At 42.6% G+C, this 22,798-nt stretch overlaps 1 protein-coding gene across 3 annotated transcripts in view; it reads right to left on the bottom strand.

Moving 5' to 3' along the window:
* Positions 1 to 22,798, bottom strand: part of CRB1 (crumbs cell polarity complex component 1) — a 143,969-nt gene that overhangs the window by 38,541 nt on the left and 82,630 nt on the right. Inside the window, exon 12 of one of the 3 annotated variants that reach the window (XM_048312177.1) lies at positions 8,871 to 9,624. The exons of the other annotated variants lie outside the window; for them this stretch is intronic. Within the exon in view, the coding sequence (XP_048168134.1) occupies positions 9,409 to 9,624 (216 nt within the window). The 3' untranslated portion in view covers positions 8,871 to 9,408. Of the gene's footprint in view, positions 1 to 8,870; positions 9,625 to 22,798 lie in introns of those variants that run through there. 3 annotated transcript variants of the gene reach the window in all.

Raw genomic sequence — 22,798 nt, 5'->3', positions numbered from 1 at the left:
GACATTTGGCCTGCTCTGAGAATAGGCGACATGCTTATTTAACGATTTCGAAAATGTTAAAATGGTGAGGTAGAAATTAAAATGTCATTTAAAAATATTTGTATTTAATTTATCTGATTCAGTCCTATTCTACATCTCCCCTTGGCATATTTGTATGGGGGGTCACGGTAGCAGTGTGACACCACAGATACTTTGAACGATATACTGAACATTGTTGGCATTTCAGCCTAATTAGTTGCATCCTATTTTGTGATTTGTCTTTGGTCCTTTGGGTTGCTGGCCCAGGATTTTTTTTTTAACCTTTTTTTTTTATGCTCATCATTGTCTCATTTTAAATGTCAACAGACCAGTATTTGTGTAATTGGTTTTTTCCCCTTACTTGTTTTCTCCCCAATGTCATAAAATTTGACAAGCAATTTCTACATCTTAGGCAGGCTACACAAGAAAAATACATCCCAGGACTGAGTGACAAACACAAACTAACCCAGTCTGTGCAGGTCTTGAGTGCAGCCACATATTTTTCTGGCCAGTGGTCACTGTTACCCATGGTTCTAAACCAGAATGATCTTCTCTGGGGCTGGTTTAATCAGTTGTGCCAGCACTGGCCTGCCCTGAAAGGCAAATCTGCATCTTCTCTGTTGGGCTCATTTCTCATGCAAAAACTTGCTGGAGCTTCCTTCTCCCTGGGGTCAGGTTTATCAGTTGTCTATGATCCTGCCACGGATCCCTCTGGAAGAAAATGCTTGGCACTGGGCTTGTTCAACAGGACATTGAGGTCTTATACGTTCCAGAAGGAAAGTCCCAAACTGCTGGTTTGCTTTAAGTGACCCTTGCTTGATGTAGGGTTGTGCCCAAGGGAATATTTAAATCTCTGGAAGAGCTGCAGTCACCAACACATGAGGATGCACTGCCAGAAACTGAGGGAGAAGAGCAGTGCACGGGTTTGCTTTTTTCCTGCTTTGTCACTGGGATCTGGCTCCGGGTTGCTCCTTTTGTGGGTGTTTCTAGGTCGTTGTAGGCAAGCTGTGAAGCGCTGTTCCCACAGTGGTGCTGCAGGCAGCCAGGAAGGAGAGCCTGGTGCTTTTTCCTCCGAAATACTCTTGGGCTCCTGGCTGGTCCTGAAGTAGCTGTAGTACAGGCAGGGTGCTCTGTCTTGCTGGGCTCTCCCTGCTTGCTGAGGAGGGGATAAGAAGCAGCTAAAGCTGCATTTATTTGTTTAAATTGTTCTGTCCTCCGAGCAAAAATACGTGGGAACGCTCCACACTTGTTCCCTGAAGATTTATACTTCCCTAATCTGCCTAACGATTGTGCAATTACCTAGGGGTAACACCCGAACTCCTGTTAATCTGTGTGCCAGCTGCGAGGGAGACGCTCAGTTGTTTATTTAGTGGGTTTATTTAGTCAGGGCTGCCCCGGGCCCTGACTGCCTGGGCATTGCAAACACAGCTGGTGCAGGGGCTGCTGGCACAGGTGACAAGGGCCACAGCCAGCGTGGTCACATCGCCTTAAGGTGGCCCTGCACAGCCCTTCCCTTGCTCCCACTTCTCCCCTGCTGCTGCTCCTGCTGAATCTCTGCTGCCAAGAAGGGTTAGCACAGGTGCCAAGTGAAACTGAGTGGGTTTAAATTGGAAACACGCATTTTTGTCAGCGCTGGTTATTACAGTACGTGCCAGTGGAAATTGCGCTTTTGCTGGAAGTACAGGTGGAACCTGAAAGGTCACACACAATATTCAGCTGAGAATGGCATGCTTCAAACGGTGTCATGAAGAGCATGGAACCAGATGAAGGCCTCTGTGGCTTTTCTCTGATCAAAAAAGATGATTTAAAGCCATGATTTGGACATGCTCGCCTCGGTGGTGCTCAACAATGTTAGATGGATTGCTGGGGAAGGAATTGCTTTGTCAAATGTCTCTGGGGAAAGAAAAATCATGGCCTGACAAAATCAGAAATTAAAAGCAACATTTGTGAAACCCAGTCAAAAACCAGCAAAGTTGCTCAAATTGGTGGCAATATAAAATCTCCCAATACATTTTTATCTAATAAATATAATTTGAAAGAACGTAAACTCAGAAAAATCACTGCTGAATTGAAAACTCTGCCCGGCTTTCAGTACTCCACCTGTGCCTTGATTCATAATTTATGCTCTGGCTTTTCGCTGTGCAAGAGGTCTTCACACCTCATGGCATGCATTATAGATGGAGGAGTTTAGGTTAAAACATGCTTTTACTGTGAGGCTTCGCATACCGTCCACATCAAATTCATGTGTGCAATTTAAACAAGACCTCACTCTGCTCCCAATAAATGCACACCAGATGTATCTTTTATAAATGTTAGGTTTTGCAGCATCTTGACACATGCCAGTAGTTTGAAGGCTGTGCATGCTTCAGTGGGGCATGAAAGCCCCATCCATTCATTCAACTGTGACATCTTGCAATAGGCAAAATTCTAGTGGTGTCAGCTATTCACTGCTCAACTTTATTGAGTTACAATGCCTAATCTGATGCTCTTTTTTTGAGTTATTTTCAGAGGTGTCAGTTTTCTTTAGCTGAGAGGTGATTGAACAGCACAGGAAAAGGAACTTGGCCAAAATCCTCTGATCCGTGATTCCTGATGTTATGTGACATTACACATGTAAGGTTTGTCCTGCAGTGAGACTTGGGGCTTATGTTAAATAAAACATAGTACAGACGTTTGAGGCTGGGAAAAAGACTTTGCTGTCTCTTATCTGGAGACAAGATTTCTGCGGCAGTACTGTATTCATTATGGCCATTTTAAAAAGTGTGTCAACTATTTTCTTTGTTTAAAACTGTAAATTAGATGAAGCTTGTTATTAATTAGCATCTGTGTGAACAATAATCACTAGCCAGATGTAGACAATGACAAAAAAATGTGGCTTAGGTAATCACTGGCCAGAAACCTGGATGGGCAAGATGCTTCCTCACGTCCTCCAGGACCAGGAAGTGTTTTGGAGACTTGGGAAGGGAGATGATTCCCCACCTGAGAATGGCCTGCTGCAGCTGGAAAAGTAGCATGGCATTATAGCTGTAAGTCTGTGAAATGTACTCTGAAAGTTTCAGATCACTCAGTTATACTCAATAGAAAGATAATTCTATTTTGTTGGAACAAATAGGAATTCTTGTTCTTCCTCGAGGCAGAGTGAAAAAAATCCTTGGTGGTGCTGGTGGCATTCCTCTTCCAGAGAGCACAGAAAAGCAGTGTTTTCTATTTAAACCCCACGAGGATCATGATTATCTTTGGAGAGTGAGGTCTTAACAGCAGTCAGTTACTAAAATATTGGCAAACACGAGTTTCATGTTTTTGGAGATGTTCCTCAGGTTCAGGCTTAAGAGGTGCTATTGATTTAAGCAGTGAAATAGAATTCCCCAGAAATCCCTTGGACACACTTGGATTCTCCTGCTTTAACTTGTGATTTTGAAGAATAGATAAACTTTTATTTAGATGTCCGAGAAACAAAAGGATTGGACAATTATTTTTAAAAAAACACCTAGTGATGCTTAACATAGCCCCTGGAACAGAGTTTTGGGGGATGTATGATGAGGAAATAGTGGCTGACACACACTTCTCAAAGGAGGAGACAGGAGTAATTGCTCAATGGATTTGGATTCACCAAGGTACCCTGTGGTTATCTGGCAGTGCTCGAAGTGCCCTGCTCTGGGTGCATGATGGCTGCTCTGGCTGCAGCACAGGATGCTGCTGCTTGAGTTTGGTTGGTTACATGCCAACATGCTGAGAAAAAAAAATTTCTCGCAAAAGTTCACATTCACCTTCTGTCCTGGGTGTATCACTTCTGCAAAATGAGCTGTTCTTGCCAAAAGAATTTGTAGCAACCTCCTTGCCTTCATGACAGGCCTTTGGAGGGCTGGGGTGAGCACAGATGCCTCTTCCAAGAAAGTCAGAGGACAGGGATGTGGGAATAGCAGGCCTCAGCTGGGAAAGAGACTGTGCAGAGTGTGGAAGGGACCAGAAGCGAGGCAGATTTGGCCCACAGCGTCAAAGGCATCTTTTCACTGTTGGGAGTGGTTTCTTTGGGTGCTGTCTCCTCAGGTCTCTGCTGTTTGGAGAGTCAGCTGCTCCCAGGCCATTGGGGCAGGGCTGGGCACGGCTCAGAGGCATCAGAAGGAAGGAACTGTGTCTTACCTGGAGGTGTCTTGTTCTGCAGCTGGGCTGCAGAGGAGCTGAACTGCTCCAAGGACACTCTGTCAGGGTGCTGATGCTTTTGAAACAAAAGGACTCTTGGCTTTTGAGGTCATTGATCTTTATTGAAAAGTAACAGAAGGACTTTAGAAGAGAACAGAAAGTCCCTCATGAAAATGGGACTTAAACATTAAGTGAAGAAAATCCTTAGAGCTCTGCCACTTTTCTGCCTGCACTTGTCCACAGTGCTGGAAAGACAGCAGTAATTCCAAAACCAGAGCATGTGCTTCTCAGCTTGTATAAATTGGCTTCTGTGGGGCTGTGTTGACTTGGGACCTGGCACAAACACATCCCTTTGGTGGTCCAGGGCAGTGGGTCGGTGTGGCTGCAGCAGATGACGGTGCAGACTGCCGTGTTAAGGCTGGCAGCCCCCACTGTTCATCTCATTCCCAAGTATGGAGAATGTTTCTGGATCACTTGATTCCTAATGGCAAATTTGACTTCTTAAACTGTAAATATAGTTCTGACCTGGGAATAATTTCATTTGTAATTGCATGGTGAAATGATCCCATAATGCAAAAATAATACAGGCTTCATGTGACTCAATATAATCCTTATTTATTGCTCATTTTGATCCTGTACAGAGCAAAATAGTAATATGAATACAGCATCTAAACTATGAACACACTGTATACACATAGAGAGGGAACAGTTGATTTTACATAAAATGGAGAAGGCACATAATGCAAGGTAATGTTCACTGTTTCACAGGTTGGATGTCACCTTTTTCCAAGGAAAAGGGAATGGACCATGAAAGGGGGGTAAATTGCTTCATCCTTCCCCTGCCTCTGAGTATCTTTGGAGGGATTTGGTGCAGAGCAGATCATGTGCTCTAACCTAGCACTCTCTCTTTCTTTGTAGAAGGCTATAAGACATAAAGAGAAAGTTTAAATATGTAAGGTTTGGGAGTATATTGAGCATTTTTTTTTCTTTAATGGATAGGTTGCAAGTGATCATGAATAATACATTGTACTTCAAGCTTGTGAGTCAAATAGTGAGAGAGATTAAACAAATAGAATTTTGAAATATTTTAAGTCTTTTATGTGGAGATCCCTCCACATTAGTGGAGGTTATCAGTACTTTTTTGGGAACCAGAAGCCAATTTCAATATCTTTTCCTTATAGCAGCACAAATGCTCTCCACAACTCCTAGATGTTATTGCTCCTCCCTGAATGTCTGCGCTTCTATACATTCTATTAAAACCCTGGGCTGAGAAGCAGAAAATAGCTTGACATCTGCTATCTCAGTCCTTATCTGTGGGTTAAATTTCTCCAGGGATGTTATTAGACACTCTTTAAAATGTATTCTCTTTTGTTTTAGCTGTTGTTCCCTGGTTGAGATACGGCCCAGAAGGGTCAGTCTTCCTAACTATGCATTTTATGGTGGCTATAGCGTGTTCATGTAGCGACAGCTTTGGGACTTCTTGTGCTTCTCCAGGCTGCCATTGAGCATTTCCAGCTGCAGCATCTACCTCCCTGCTGCCTTTGGATGTTGCTTTGTTAATTCAGATTTTTGGGAAGTGTGTTTGGAACTGACATTTGTTGCCTTCTGGGCCTTTTCTCGTTTGTTTCTTATAAGATTGTAGAGGTTCGAATATTTCACATTTTAAACCCTATTTGAAGTAAAAAGTGCTCCCTCTAAGTTACCCTATACAGATCTGTTTTGATAGGTAATTCTCATTCCTGACTCACCATCCTCCCCCCTCTGCTTCCTTTGGCCTCACTGCTGTGAAAGTCCAGCTTCACCCTTGCTGCGATCCAGCTTTTGTCTCCACCTCCCTCAAGTGCCATTTACTTTAATTTCCTTTTCTTCTCTCATTTTTCTGTGAATTTCCACCACTTTTACTTTTATCACCTCCTTTCCACCGGGGCTGACAGCAATCACAACTTACTGTAATCTTAGTTTAAAGGTTTTTCCCCTGCCTTCTGTCTCCTTGACTTACTTTCTACAAACCACACTCGTATTTCACTGTGAGATTTTTCCCTTTGTTGTGCTTTTATGGGTGTCTTTTTAATTCTCTAGGAGCATATTCCTCCTGAACTCTCTTTGGTCTGTATGAAAAGTCTTCAGGCTTTCATCTTCTCTCTCTCTTCCTTCCTCTGTATGCGCTCCTGGGTATCTTGCTCAGCCCTATAGATTCTCTCTGTGGCAACACTTTCTGGAATATTTTATTACCTCTCTACAGATTGTTTTTCTACTGTCTCCCAGATTTCATCCAGAAAGTGAAACCACGGAGAAGAGCAGATTTAATCTCCAGCCCTTCCTTATTCTTGCTCTGTCTTTCCTTGTGCTTTCCTTCAAGTTAGTTCTCCTTGCAAACTGCCTCCGTCTTCAGCTGCTTTCTCCCTTTTGTCCTTGTTCTTTGAATCAGGTAATAATTAAGCCTGGAAGGGACCTGCTGATGTCATCTTGTTCCACCTCCTGCTCAAAGAAGGGCAGACTTCAAAGTTAGATATTTATTATAACCATTCTACTGCTATTTCTGATATGAGTTAATTTCTCTTTTTCTTTCTCCATCTCTGCTGTGCTCTGAGATCTCTGTCAATTCTATCAGTTGAACTCACTGACTAGAAAACCAAGAGCAAAAAGCAGGAGAGTGGAAGCATCTTCTTTGCATCCACTTTATTAGTCCAGTGCTGCTTCTGCTGCTTGGGCCTAAGTCATGCTTTCCAGATCTGCCCTGGTGTTCAGAGCTTGCTCTCTGCAAGCTTTTCCCAGCCTGCAGCCTTCCAGCTTCTCTTCTCCACTCACTTACTGCTTGCCCTCTTGTTATCACAGGCTCCTATGTCTTTGCCCACTTTCTTGGCATAGTTGGCCTTGTCTTTGTGTCTCTTGCAGCTTTTTTGTGTGAGGCAAAACCCACATTTGTAAGAATGCACACAAATCACTTCTGCTTCGCTTGTGGTCTCTCATCTTCCCATGCTGTTCTCTGCTGTCTCATTTACTTGGTGTCTGCTGCCTCAAACTGGACACTCTTTGAGCCAATTGCTTCTTTTTTCTCCCCAGTGTTTATGTATCTTTCTAGGAATGATCACACCTAACAAACTTTATGGTGTGCTTTATTATGCCTCAGCAGTGTCTCATGGGGCAAAAGCTGGGCTAAATCAAAAGTTTCAATTAAAGGCTACTGCATCTGTAATTACATAAAGCCATGGTTTAAAAAGATCCACCCTGAATTTCTGCTCACTCTTATCATAATTTTAATGACTTATTTTTCCGTTCTTTCCTCAGTTGTCTTTTGGATTCTCTGACTTTAGACTGCAGCTGTACAACAGCGACTGCATTCAAAATAATAAGGTTCAGTAGTAAAGCTGTAAATTTGGCTGGAATAAAATCTGTTGGGCATTTTTGCTGTGACTACATTCTGCCCTTCTAACTCAGCTTGAATCCAACCATCCACTCACATTTTTTGTAGTGCCTTGTTTTGAAAGATATTGGTGAGGACTGCAGAAAGTCCTGGATGTGCTTACTCTCATAGTTACTGCTAATCATCCAATACAAAAATAAATGTGAGTGGCATTGATTTTCAGTAATCCCTTAAGGGGCTCATTCCAAATGAATTATGAATTGATCGTTAATTAAAAAGATGAGTTAAACTCTTGGATATTGAGTGTGCATACTCTGTTATGCAACTCCTGGAATAATCATCTGGGGGTTGATGTGTCTGTCTGGGGTGTTTCACCACTGTGGGAACATGTAAGCTAAGTGCAGAAAGAAAGAAATGCCTTCATGGAGTTTCCACTCTGTTGCCTCCTTATTGCGGGTTCAGTTTGTGTGGGAGTTAGTTTGTGATTTAATTACTTGACTACATCTGAAAATTGACTGCATGAGTTACAGTTAAATTTTGCCTCTATGTTCCAAAAACCCTTTTGACCTGGGAGCATTTTTGGCACATAGAATCATACAATTGTTAAGGCTGAAAAATACCTTTAAGATCATTGAGTCCAACTGTTAACTTACATTTACAAATGTCTATTTCATTACAAGATTTCTTCGTATCAAATGTTTGTTTCATTGCATTATGTGTCAATGTGACTTTTATTACATCTATGTAAATATCTGTTTCATTACAAGATTTCTTCCAAGATTCTTCATTACATTTCATGCATTTGTTTCTTTTTTGACAAAGCAACCCTTTTGCTGCTGAGGTTTATGAGGTAGTTAAATAGGATTATCCCTCTTTTAAAAGAGGAAAATTGAGGCATAAAAATTTATTTGCCCGTGATCTTATGAGAAGGCTGAGCTCCAGGAGAAGCACCAAGTTTGTTCTTATTATTTTCAAGCCACTGTTCTACCTGTAGGCCACTTCTGCCTCTTTCCTGGTATTTTCCATGAGCTTTAGGAAGCATTTCTAAGCATGCTTTTTGGCAGCCAATGTATGTTTGCAATGTGAGAAGCAGTAATTTTCTAAAAGGGCCCATTGGGTAATATTCTAATAGGAAAAAGGCAGTAGTGTGGATGCACACAATTTGTTTGGGATATTTAGATTCCATGTCTCCAAACAGGTCAGGTTGTGCCCACTGGGTATTTTAAGCCATAGTCTTTTATCCTAGGAGAAATAGGTGCTTTTGTGGAAACTCAAATTCATTTCACCTTCATTTTACTAGAAGGTGGAGGGGCAGCAAGTAAAAAGAAACAACCAGAAGGAAGAAAACCAAATTTGAAGCATTTATTTTGGAGAATTTTCACACAGCTTCCTTTTAATCCCTGATTAACAGATGAAAGAAGATACACTGAGACACAGCTCTAGTACTAAACCCTTTGATAACAGAATTACAATGTCTTTATTGTACAGGCTTAGTTGATTTGTCTGCATCATCCTCTGCAGCAGTGATTGCTAGGCAGCCAAAGGAGAGTGCAAAGGAGAAGCTGTTATCCGTGCGGTGTCTGGGACAGGCACTTGCATTTATCCCAGGAGCCATTACTGTCTGTAATGCCTACTGCTGATTATCAAGGATGGAGTTTCCAGTGCAAATAAAAATTGTCCTTGGATGGGCTGGTCCAAAGCAACGATGAATGTCATTGGTTCACTTAAATGCTAAAAGATTTTTCACATCATTGAACTTAAAAGGAAAGCAGTGAAAGCCCAGAATCACTGTAAATATTTATCAGAAGGAAAATGAATATATCTAACATATGTACAGTGTCCCCTTTCCGCCGTGTCTGAGGATGGAGGAGCGGCTTTGCTTTCTTCTAGATCAGTCTTTCCATGGGCGGTGGCTGCACCATGTTCCACATCTCCACCCGGGAGCCCTCCTTCTCCTGCCGGCTGGGGCTGTAGGTGCCCTGCGTCGCGCGCTTGTTGGCGGTGACGGCCAAGACCACCATGGCCAAGGAGAGCACCACCAGCAGGGCCAGCGTCACCGAGCCGATGGAGGTGAATATGCTCGAGATCAGGTCAGCTGGCAGCTGCAGGGATTGAAACAGTTGCAATATAATTGCCCTGGGGAGAAGGCTGAGACACACTTGAGCTACCCGGGAAGGACAACAGAAACCATTCTGTGGACAGGGCTTTGCACAGGTGAGCTACTGCTGAAGCACCCTTTATTGGTAGGGTATTAACCCCTCCAGATTTTGTTCTTTGGGCTCCTCAGCAAACGCTTAGTGTTCAAGGCAGAGCTGGATGAATTTCATGTAAGGACCCATTCCTTTTGACAGCTTCCTTACTTTGAAAATGACCTGTAAGTTCATATGTCTGTGGGCTGCAGTAGTAATTCAGCAATTATTTAATCACTTCGATAACAATTCATTATTCCTAATTTGCTTGTGAGCACGCTATTGCTGGTCTTTGCTTCTGCAAATTAAACATGAGCTAATTTGAATATATATTGAGTCACATTTCTGTTTATCTTGCTGGAGGAGTGAAATTTTTATGAATATTTATATACATACATATATTTATATATATAGAAAATTTTCTTACATTAAATATTGTAAAATGTAGTGTTTCTACAGACATTCCTACCAGTAAGCTTTTCTACCAGTGTGTTTGCATGAAATGAGCGTATAGAGGCTGCACAAGAGTGCATAATCAGTATATTTTCACAAATAAGTTTTAAAATATTCATGCAGCCCTTCTTCCACATACAGACTTCATAGCTTCATCTACAGAAACACAAGCAGTACAGTACAGGATGAACGTAAGGATGCTCTGATGTTTTGGTTTTTTTCAGTTTTCACATGGCAGTGGGAAATGTAATAATGTCAGAAAGCAGAGTTCACATAAACCAATCTGTCAGCTGGAAAGCTTTAGACCAGAGAAATTTTATAGTTGGTAGATGAACGTTTTATACACATCTATGTATGCACTTTCATCTGTAAAAAGTGCTTAGGGTGAGGAGAGCAACGAAGTGATGTGGTTAGTGTGGAAAAGTGGTCACTATGGACAGAATGACCCTAGCAGGAATTGAACTTCTGGGCAGATTCTGCCATCCATCATCTTTTGATTTGTATTACAAGTGACAGCTGAACTGCCCGAGATGAATGTGCGCTGGAGGCTGAACTTTCAAATCCCCAAATATTTAGAAAGGGAAAACAGCAGGTCAGAGCCCATTTCCCAGTCAGACACTCCATGTTGCAGGATATTTTGGTGACCTGCTTACTCGTCATTTCTAAGGAAGAGCAACCACAGTCCAGAGCATGAGGATGATTTTACACTCAGCGATGGATGCCCTGGAAGTGGATGCTGCTTTGTGTGTGTATCCCCTGGACTCATGCCTTTGCAGGAGAACAACGATGCCAGAGGGAAAAAACATTAAAACAATCCTGCCTCTTTTTTTCCTCTCTCCACTTCCACACGGATATAAAAGGTCCTGCTATAATAGTAAAAGCAGGTTTGGCTCAGGGGTTCTCTCCAGGGGATAAATGATCGACTAGGATATTTTCCTCTGTCCTTGATGGCTAAATATATTGTCCCTGTGATTTTAAAAACATTTTTCCCAATAGAAATAATATAATGCAAGTGACAGACCGAATGACTACTGCTCTAAAACACGGTGGCACGAAGCCTGTTGGTCTATTAAATTGTGTTGGATTGGGAAGGTTATTTCCTCTGTGCAGGGTGTTACAGACATATTTGAGATCCTAGTTTTGCTCTGTATTCTGTTGGACTATATGACCCTTGTTTCTCTTTTCTCAGAGAGGCAGCAAATTTTTAATGGAATTTTTGTTCTCAGAAGCTCTCTTTTATTTTTATTGCCAGCTCTGGGAAAATAAGGACTAAGATAGTGCAGGTTAACTCTGATCCTAGGGTTGAACAGGCCATTTGCAAAAGAAATTCACTACCACAGGCAAATGGATGGCATGGCCTCGCCTCTGATACGTGAAATTTCTGAACTCTGTCTCCTGTTTTCCAGTCCATACTCTTTCCATTCTTGTTGCAAGCATATCTGTCTGTATCTATGGAGACATTTTCATTTATGGTAACCTTCAAATGAATTTGATTTCTTAAAGAAGAACTTTTTGCAAAGAATTGGGGTGAAGAAAAAACCTTTAACTTGCTAAAATGGAGTCACACACCTAAATCCTATTCTCAAATTAAAATCATTGTAATAGGGGTTTCTTTCATTTTGCAATAGTTACTTATTAGAGAAACCTTACCTATCCTGAGCCAATGTGTAAAAGAAGTTACCCCACTGATTAACATTTGGAGAGCTGGGGGTTTTACCATGATCAGATACGTCAGCTAATTTTATTTCTATGTCTACATTGCTTCTAATTTCTGAATGTGAACAAAAGGCCTTTACTTCATCTTTTTAGGTGGATTCTATTGATCAAACCCCCCCTGATGTTCCAGTGATGGCCCCTGGTTTATCAGCCCACAGCTCCCTGCCGAAGTTTCCAATATGAGGTACCCCCTTAGCAGTTGCACTGAACTGGTAACAAGAGTTGCCAGAAGGCTCTGCAGTCTGGTCCCATCAAAATCAACTGCTTCTTTAGTAATTAATGGCTGAATTATTACATTAATTTGGAAAATCAGCTGGCTGATGTGGAAAAAAAATATCTGAAAAGCTCTGTCCCCTGTCATCTCAGAGTCTGTTCACTGAGTGTTTGGTGATGATGATAGACTGAAATAACTGTAACTAGTGATCCCAAAAATAAAAGGATTGAACAACATTTTTAGTACCATTAGTGCTGCTGAAGCAGTGGAAAAGAGGCTTTCTGTCACTGACCATACTGTGCACTTTGCATAAAGGAAGGGAGTGGTCATTAAAAATGCAGTTTGAAATTAAAGGTCCCAAATCAGGCTTTTCTGGTAAATCTTGCTGGTGCTTCCACTGTGGATGGCTCTGGACTGTGAACCTCTGGGATGTTTCAAAGAGTGCCCTGGGGCTACTCACGTATGTAGCTGCTCATCTGGTGCTCCATCCATGTCTCAGATCCCCTGTCTGTGGGTCTGGGGCATCCTAAGGGACTAGATGACCACACTCCAATATCACTTTCCAGCTTCGTATCACAGTTCCCTTCCCCACGTTAACTGGTTAAGACCTGGCCATTGAGCTGAGTGCCTGGGAGATTGCAATATACAGTTTGTCACAAGGCTGTTGCATAGCCCCCAACAAGAGGTGTTCTTTGGCCTAGAGCTTCAAAAGCAGAAGGGGAAAGCTCTGGAAAGAAGGTGCTTTTTTGGCACAAAAAGAAGCCACAGGACAGCTGGAATCTTGTGAAGGGAAACAGATTCTTTTTTTGCTGAAAACTTTTGTTGTCAGGGAAGCCTATGAGACCCCCCCATACATTGTGATTGTCTTTCAGAAATAGTTCTTGCTAATAAATAACACATGGTGATCACAGCTATTTCTGAATGTAACTTCAGCACTGCTTATGGATAACTAAATATATGCAAGGTAAATGAAGGAGGGTTAACTAACTGGCTGGGCAGTACCTTAGAGATTCTCATTATAGTTTGAGGCTGGACTGAGAGGACTCCTGAGGGCTCTTCCAACCTGAATTATCTTATGAGCTGTTTTAGAAGGTAGTTGGTGATAGAACAGTTTTAAGAATTCCCCAGCCCCTAATATAGAGGGTCTGCCAGTAAAAGCTGCATCCTTGGTGGTAATGGATGCTGATTGCAAGACGATACCAACAAAATGAAGTTTTCTACCATTGGAAGGCCTATCTGCTTCTTACTAAGTTATTTTATGTGGGATATTCTATTTATATAACTTTGGATGTCAGCTGGAGCAAGACAAGTTTATTTTGGCAAAATTTCTAAAAAAGGAAAAAAAATATTATTCAATTTAGTTTTCATATAGAGGATAGCTTCATCTGTAAAGAGAAGAAATGCAGGCAAAAAATTTTTGTCGTTTTCTAAAGTCAAGCCTTTTGGCCTTTCACTGATGGTTTCACATCAAAATTGATTAATTTTTCTAGAGTTATTTTAATGATTAAAATAATTTAGAATATTTAGATTGCATAAGATAAATTATTGAATAGAGTAATATTTCATTGTAGCTCCGGGTTTTGCTTTTCATTTGGTTAAGGAAATAGATTTATTGTTCTGCTTTGGTTCCTTGATCTGTTTTGTAGATGAACATTTTGGATAAGGAGGGCTCAGTTCAGAAGTCAGAGCTCAGAGGCATTTATAAACCCAATGTACGCTTGCTTGTCTTTAAACAAGCTGCTCCCACATGGTTATTTGATGAGAGGGAGCATTAGGGATTTGCTGTAATGAACATTTCCACGTGTGCCAAGTGTCAAAGGAAAGCGGAGCAGCGTGAGGGAGCCCAGCCAAATGCACAGGGCCTCCTCCTGCTGGGTGTTTGACATCAGCATGGCTGAGCTGAGCTAATCCTGCCCTGTGTCCACACTGGGATGAGCGGCGTGGCCACGGACAGCAGGGCTGAGCCGGACCAGGGAGAGAGAAGATGCAGCCGTGGTGCTGGCAGGGAAATGACAGCAGGGACGAGAGAGGCCGGGAGCGCTCCCTCGGGGCGCTGCTGCGCGGGCTGTGCTCGGGGAAAGCGCGGGCTGTGCCCGTGGGCTGTGGCAGGCGTGAGGGGCTCTGGAGGCAGGAGCCTGCCAGCCTCTGTGGCTGGGCACCAAGGATTAATCTGCCTTCATTCCAGCACTCTCTCAGGAATGATTCTGGCTGCGTCTCCAGACAGAGACATCAAGGCAGGCTTTAAACCACAGGGCCTGGCAAACCCCGGAGACCTCCCTTGCCCGCCACGTGCGGGGCTTGCTGGGAGTTCTGCAGCTGCTTGCGTGCACTGGAGCTTTTGCCGGTGAAGTCTCCGGATCCCGAGTCCTGACACCACTCACAAGGTTATCACTTCATTCCCAGTAAGAACATCTGATCCGTGCCATCCAGATTTACTGCCCCCAGATCAAAACCATTTGCTGTGGTAACGATTGGCTTGAGTAGTCCTAATCCATGTCAGAATTACTTTGAAAGGTTTGGGGCATATAGGGATAATAGTGAGCAGCCAAAGAAAAGACATTTAATTGATTAAAAGTCCCATAGATGTGCTGAGTTTATTTCATAGAGGATTTACAGTCATCTTATTGGAATTTTCTTCTGTTGCAGGCTGAATTCAAATAAGAACTTGTGTAATTCAAGGAGAAATCCAGTCAGTCACACACAAATCTGTTATCATGAGATGCATTGATAACCCCAGCCTGTGAGGCTAAAGTTTATTTTCAATAGCAGTAAAGTGGCCATAAATCTATAGATTGACTTTGTTCTAATAAAAGTACATTAAATGACTGGCACAGGAAGTCCTTTTCTCTGTGATTTTCTTTTTTCACTTTAGCAAACTGTGACCTGTTGCTCTCCCTCACATCACCTGCAAAATGCAGTTGCTCTGTTCATGCTAAACACCAGCCACCATGTCCCAAGAGCTGTTGGGCTGTTGAGTTGAAGAAGAAATAATAATAATAATAATAATCATCATTTTGGGACTCATTTAAGGAGCACAGATTCATGTCAAGCCAAACACTGCACAGGCCACTGGAAAAGGCAACTTTTTAAAAGATTTTATAAATACCACCTATTTTTTTTTTAACTGCTTTATCCTTTAATGGTTTATCCTGGTTTCCTGCTTCATGCTGCTGTCCATGTGGGCACTGATCTTTGAGTGTGTCTATACACAGTTATTTTTCAGGTCCTTGAGCAGTTTACTCCTTGCTGCTTTGCTACCTGTGGCAACAAAGGAAGCAGCACTGAGTGCACCTTAGCTGATTTTCCACTGTTTATCATCAGCGAGACCACCAATTCCTTTTCCTTCTGCACAGCTCAGAACTCTTCAGTTCATCCTGTGGGCTTCAAAAGTGGCAATTGCATTGTATAGTCCTCCCTCTTGGCCCCTGAAGTGATTCCAGGAAGGTGCAATATTTGCAGTACTGTAAATCGGATGCCTAACAAGCTTCAGGATTATCTGGTAAGAAAAGTGTTTGAATTCTCTCAGATTGAGAAGCAAAAAAGCAAGAGTTAAAAACAGACCTAGGAAGACTGCTGCAGGGCTTTTCTCTAGTTTTGCTTCCTTCATGAGAAAGAACAAAGCCAGTCTGTAGGACCAGATTCAGCTGTGGAGCCTTGAACACCTGAAAATGATCTCAGTGGCTTGAAGGTGTGGCTGCTTCCCCCTGCAGTCAGCCAGCCCAGAGGTGGCCTGTGGTTGCCACAAATTGGCTCTGGTGCCTTCCCTATGCAGGGCAACATCCAGGGTAGCATCACTGCTTTTTTCTCTGCATCTTTTCCCCTTGACCCCATCTTCACTGGGAGGAGGCTATCCTGTTGTCCCTCACCTTCCTCTGTAGCCCTCTGAAAATATTTCTGCCTTACATCTTGAACTTCCAGCATTGCCATTGCTGTTTCTGCCATCAGCCTCTCAGTTATTTTCCTGATAGCTGCAGGGAAATACAATCCCACTGCCTGGAGGGCCTGAATGAGACCCTGAGTCCTGTACCTGCTCCATGGACATTGCTGAAGAAAAAACTTAGGTGACTACTTCTGATGTGTGCAGAATATCCACAGTATTTAGGCAGTTCATCTTGAAGCATAAAGATTTTAAGTAATTATTTTAATTTTTTTTGTTTTCTTGTGTGTGTTATTGTCTGAATATTTTCTTAAAATATCTCTGAAGAAATTATGTTCACTACCACCTCTTTATAGTATATGTTTTTTATAAAATGTAGTTTGAATAGTTTGTCTTAGTTGACACCTGACAGTTTTAATTGATTCCTTCCTTGTCAACTTTTAGTTTTCTGACAGTTCTTGAAATCAAGAAAAAAGCATAGAGAGAATTCATGTTAGCTGCTATAATGATAAGTTGATCATCTGGCTTGACCAGTTATAGATCAGAAAAATGCAATCTTTACTAGGAAGGAAGAGTTACATCTGTGGCAGTCCATGAGAAAATGAAGAAGACGGAGATGATTGAAGTCTAGGATTTAGCTAGGCTTGCAAAGACAGCACCTCATTAAGAAATTTTGACAGCCTCCCTCCTGGCACGTGAAGTTGCACTGTTGTGACACTACAGAAGTTAATGAGGGACTTTGTTCTAATTATAGTGGAGCAAGAAATTGGAGATTGGAGATGGAGCTCTCTGAAGCATTGCAACTAAATTGTAAAGCAGACTTCAGTGAAACGAGGGTGTTGCTCACATTAGTCTTGATCTCTCAGTCTGATCAGCTTACCCAGACCTCCTCCTCCCCACACTGGGCTGCAGGACCATTCCCAGATCACTTTAAACAATGCTATGTTTAAATCAAAACAATTTTCCCCCTCCTCAGTGCTGGTACGTGCAGTAATATGTGGCTCAGGGGGCCTTCTATTGGCACAATCAGCCTTTTGGCCAAGAAGGTTTTCCAGCTCAGAAGGCTCACTTTTAGGAATTAAACCTAAAGATCAGACTACCTGCAGTAACTATAATTCCTTTAACTACTTGTAGTATTGATATCTGGTTTATACTAACTGTTTAATGAAAGCAGTCCAGCCATGAAAACAGAGGTGCTTAGTATGGCTGGAATGGACTGTCTTTGGCAGAAGGAACAAGATTCCTGGGTTTGGCCACCCAAGACAGTGCATGAGCTCAGCCATGGACCCAAAAGAGCCAGAAGTACATAAGCAGTCCCCTAAAATCTCCATCAGGTGTTTTGCTGGATCAGTGTCTCCCAGGTTATTGAATGCCTTCTAGGCAGCAGTGTGTTGGTTGCTCAGGGAGAAGTGATTTGGGTGGCAGTTTGCAAGTGCAGCTCTCATTAAGCTGTGGGCTTTGAGAAGGCTCCTTGATAGCGCTTCTGCAGCAACTGCCAGTGCTGATTTTGTAAGTGCTCCAGCTCTTTTTAAGATCATCCGAGTGGTGCAGCACAGATTAAATGTGCAGCTCCAATGTGTTGTTATGAGATGCCTTTTAAAATTGTATCGACAGCCTCTGGTGTAGGAACTTCACCATCTGCTGCAATCTGAAAGGATAAGAGGGAAAAATCTATAGCTGGTGCAAATCCAGGCAAACCATGCTGAGGAGGAGTTTGTCCCATAGCTGCTATATCGCAGACTAGACAAATGTTTTAGTAAAGGTGTCAGTCTCTGGGGTGCAACATCCTTTTCCAGTTTGGGAAATGCTTTGGGGCATCATACAGAATTATTTTTGTGCATGGCTGCCAGCACAGTGTATCAGGTGGTGTTTCTCCACAGGGGATAACTGCTTTGCTTTGAGACAGCAGATTCCGTATGAGTACATCTTGGTGGTGGATAAAAACCTCATCAGGCAAGCATCTTGCAGGAAGCAATGGGAGATATTTAAACTCAAGACTGTCACTGAAAACACTGACTTTCTGGTTTTGCCTTGCATATGGCCAGATTGAGTTTACTGTGTCCCTGTAGCTGCCACAGTAGAAATGGCACCTGAAGAGGGATTTGGAAGAACTCACAGGCCTTTTGAGGAAGTCTGTTGTCATGGGAGAGTGAAGTGGGTGTGAAGGCATCAGTAGGTTATACCCCAAAAGAGGAGAAGAACAGGAAAAGATGCTACAGCGGTGAAGATGAGGGCAGGGCGGTTTCCAAGGACAAGAGGTGAAGAGAGGCTCGGTAGACAGAGAGAAATAGTAGAAATGATGAGAAAGAAGAATGGATTTCGAAACTGCTTTCTTCTTTGGTTGCATAGGTGTTGGTCAGACCAGCGTGTGCAGGATGATGTTGTGACACTCAAGATGAGGCTGATGGTAATGACAGCATTTGGATAAGAGAATGGGGCAGGAAAGGGTAATGTGGGCTATCAACAGCTAAGCCAAGGAAGCAACTAAACCATTCCTACTGCAAACTTCTGCTTTTCTGATTCTTTGCAAGTATATTTATCTGTCATTCTAGATTCCAATCTTTTCTGTATTGGGGAAAAAAAAAGAAAAGAGATATTTTGCTGAGGTATTTGCAGTCTGGAAGTACTGAGTGAATACCTGCTTGTTGCTTCTCCTCACTAATGTGTTTCCTTGCACTTTGTTTTCACCAGGCATGATTTGCATGTACTATGAATTATCAGTCTCAATTAACTTTAATGGAGCAGCACAACCTGACTTGTGCACGATGTGGAGTTGCTCAAAACTCCACTTTTCAGCACACAACAGCTGAGGTTAAAGGCCACTTTCTTAATTAGTGATGTTAGTGGTAGGTGTTCTTTTATTTCTGTAATCAGGTCTTTGAGGGTAGCCCCAAGTACCCACCAAAGCCCAGCATCACAAATGGGTGCAGCCACCTTCTGTGGGCTGTGGTCCCTGGCTGCCACCATGGGTAGCAGGGTCAGGTCCTCTTGCCCCCAGGTCCTGGATCTCTTGCACAGGTGCAACCTGTGCTGAAATTGGGAGCCCTGCCTCTCCCCACTTTCTGTAGGCATGCGAACCTGTTCTGTTCAGCGATGCATAATGAGGAGGTGGGTCAGCTGTGTATGGCACAGCACAGCCTGTTACGGTTCCTGGCGGATTTTGTAATGCCAGACACTTTCCATCCCTGCTTCTCTGTTAATAAGTGGAGCCAACGATCTCAAAACTGTTCCATGGAATTCTCCTCCGTACTTGGTGCTGAGCTCCTGCAAACTAGCCATGTGTTGCTACCTAGCATTAATAGGATGCTGTCAAGTGGTGATGAAGTAAGGAGCGCTGTGACTGTTTCACACTGTCAGACAAGAAGGTATCGAGTCAGCAGCGAGCCTTTGCTGGGAGCAGCACTTCGATTGCAGCCATCTCCTGCTTCCAACTGTAAATATTAATAGTATAAGATAGACCTTTACTGGCTACATAATACTTGCCTTAGCGCGCTACGTGACACTGTCACGGTACTTCGCTAATTATATTCCTCCAGAAAAACTTTCAGTGTGTTTTTATCCTACTGGCTGGGTTTTTTTCTAGTAGAAAGTTGATTTGAGACAACAGAAATCATTGTGGCTTAGCTTCAGGAGAGACTTTGGAAGAAATGCATGCAGGTAAAGTTTAAATGAAAAAAAAATCTAAAAACTGCTATGTTAATAGTTATTCAGACTTTGTTTAGACCTTTCATTTGTTAGCAGAATTATTTCTTGTCTTTTTTTTAAGTCTCCTTTCATGTTGTTGATAGAATCATGTGCGTGTGTCTCTACCTCTGAACCTCACCACTGTCCTCAAGGATTCTTGGATCAAGTCCTGCGTACCTAATATAGGACCTAATCATTGTATTAATATTGCTGGCATTCAACAGGTTTGCATCTGAATGTGAACTGGATGAAGCCAACCCTGATAATTGCTTTTTGGATATCTGCTGAAGATGCAAGTGTTTTAGAAAATCTCTTTCTATGTTATAGCCAGCATAGTACATGAGAAAAAGGTCTCTGAAAATGCGGTAGAAAATTCTCTTAACTTCCTACTCCATGCTTTTACCTTACTGCCACCTAAAGATAACTAACAGAAAATACATTGTACTTCAGATTAGAGAGTTTTACTCTGATACTCTGGGAAGGAATGGTAGCCTTGTCAATGTCTTTCTTTTAAGAAGAATCCCTACACTTTTAGATTTTGTTGAAGATCATACTTCTGGGAAATAGGAAAAAATCTGCTGGCTCAACTCACTGAATTTACCTCTGGTCCTTCAAGGCAAGACATACTGCCTCTGAGGCCAACTCACCCTGTTTCTGGCCAGATGATGAACTCAGATCTCCTCAATACAGGCTGAAAGTAGCATTTTTCTAGTGTGTGGTGTCAGGTCAAAATCCACCTTTATCTGCAGGTGTAAGGTATTTCTGATACACCTCCCTTTAATCCCACCTATCTCAGATACGAGAGTGTCTGCTGTCGGACAGGCAGCCTGACTGGTTCCTCCTTCTCAGCTCCATCCTTGATGCCTTATTTCTTAACAGTACTTTTCAGTTTGGAGAATGCCTTTAAGGCAGCCTTTTGTCAGAGAGGGGAACTGAGGTGTGAAACAGAAACACAATTAGCCAGTGATCTGTTAGGCAACCCATGGAGGAAATGGTGATTGAATTGAATCTCTTCCCTCTGCCCAGACTCTGCCTGTCAGTCACACCAGGGCAGCACAGCCCTGCCCAGCTCCAAGACAGCCCCTGACAGTGGCACTGGCTCAGGGTGTGCCCTCCAGGCTCTGCCTTGCTGGATGTTTGTACAGTTGCTGGTGCACTGAGGCAGGAAGCCCTGAGCAAGAGGAGCTGTGCCTGACAGGTGGTCTTTCATGGAGCTCTTGCAATCAGACATTTTTACTGTATGACATATCTATTTTGGAGTGAAGTGTGGCATTCTCTATTGTTTAAACTGCAATATTGCACTTACACTGGTAATAAATCCCTCATATGTGCGTACTATGGGTTTGCAGTCTGAACTTAGACTAAACTCACATCTCCTCATCAACTGACCTGTTGTTATTTATTGCCTGAGCACAAGGACAGATGCTCTTTCCTGGGATGGCCAGGCAGTGGCTCCTCTCAGGCAAATACCCCTGAGTGCAGACCTCACTCCTCTGCTCCTGAGGCTCAGCTCCATGCCCCGTGGGAATATTACAGATTCAAGCATGCTTTGGTTTTATATATTCTCAGATTTTGAAAGGATCTGGCTCCACCAGCCTCATTACCTGTAATTACCTGTAAACCAATTATGACCCATTTGTTAAAGTACCCAGCTGTGGTCATGTTGCAGTGTTTGGAGATTGTTCATCCTCTGCCTAAGTTCCATCCTGAAGTCTCACAGACCTGATACTTGCTGACTATCTATATTTTTCATACCAAAATAAGCCATTAAATTCAACTAAAAATGTTATCAGTGATTTCCAAAATCCTTTTTTTTATGGCTCTGAGTAACTCTTCTGATTGATACTTGCATCCTTCCTTAAAATATTCCCAAACTCATATGTATTAGCAAAGTAATGAGGAAATCAGGCAAGTTATATAAAATTTTGGCAGAAGTGTCATAAATTAGTGTTTTCTCCTGGAAGAATACTTCTATTTCCTCCTTCATCAGTAGTTTTGGGAGAGGATGGACAAAAGTGATCACGAGCTAAGAATCTTTGACTCAAAACTTTCTGGAGGTGAAATAGGTTGTTTCAGGGCTCTGGGTCCAGGCCAGTTGCAGTCTGAGCAGCCTGAGTGCTCCTCCAAGGGAGAGTGGTTAGCTGATACTGAGTGGAAATTTAGCTTCCATGCCTACCCCATCTAGAGAACTTCACTGCTTTGGAGACAATTGCTTAGCAGCAGGTTCTACCAATATTGCTTTAGTAGTTTTAAAGTGTTTAAAGCATCCTGGAGACTGTGGTCTCTCTCACTGTCCAGTTCTTAGGGAAGAACAAGATAATCACACTTGGGGACCTTACAGAGGTGCCACAAGCATTCAGTTGAAATAACAAAGTCATTTTTCCCATGTTCAGATACAGCCCAGGTGTTCAGTGCTGTCCCCATCTGTTTGACTTTTACAAATCCATTTTACTTGTGATTTTCCTTATTTGTGTGATTTCATTTCCCTCAGTATCACTTCGTGCCTCCAGGATCTCCTTCAGAGCCACCTTTTTAGATGGATTCCAGAAATGGCAACACTGACAGGACTGAGGGCTTCCCCAGACAGATCCACAGCTACCACTGGGGTTCCCTGACAATATCACTTACTGAAAGGACAGGGGAAAATTTGGGTGGGATAATAACTTCCAAACCTGTAGGAAGTGACAGAAGACCTTTTATTGCTGGGATTTGGTCTACCATGAAAGATGTGTTACGCTTTCATATGTATAGAAACCAAGCATTTTCTTTCAGCCTGAATGAGATCTGTGTTTGATTAAAGGAAAAAATAAAATAAGAAAGGACCAAGTGCAATTTTCCATGAGACATAGCACAGTGTCCTGCCTGATTCTCGTGTGTAATATTCTGATTAGTTCACAAAATGGTAGCATTTGGGATAAAAAAAGGCAACAATGACATCCCTGTGTAAATTCTGTGCCTATGCTGCCATTTCACTGAGGGATTAGCCAGCCTAGATAAGACCAGACACATGCATTAGCATTGGTGAATACAAGCTGAAATTAGCCTTGCAGAAGAGGTGCTGTTGCCAGGCCCTCTCACAGCCTAGTCTCTAGTTTGTCATTGATTTTAACTGGGAGCAGGTTTGGGTTTTACTTTGGGGTTTC

Source organism: Corvus hawaiiensis, chromosome 9 (genome assembly GCF_020740725.1).
Source record: "Corvus hawaiiensis isolate bCorHaw1 chromosome 9, bCorHaw1.pri.cur, whole genome shotgun sequence".
Classification (NCBI taxonomy): Eukaryota; Metazoa; Chordata; class Aves; order Passeriformes; family Corvidae; genus Corvus; species Corvus hawaiiensis.
Note: the sequence above shows the minus strand (reverse complement) of the source record. Positions and strands in the feature narration are given on the sequence as shown.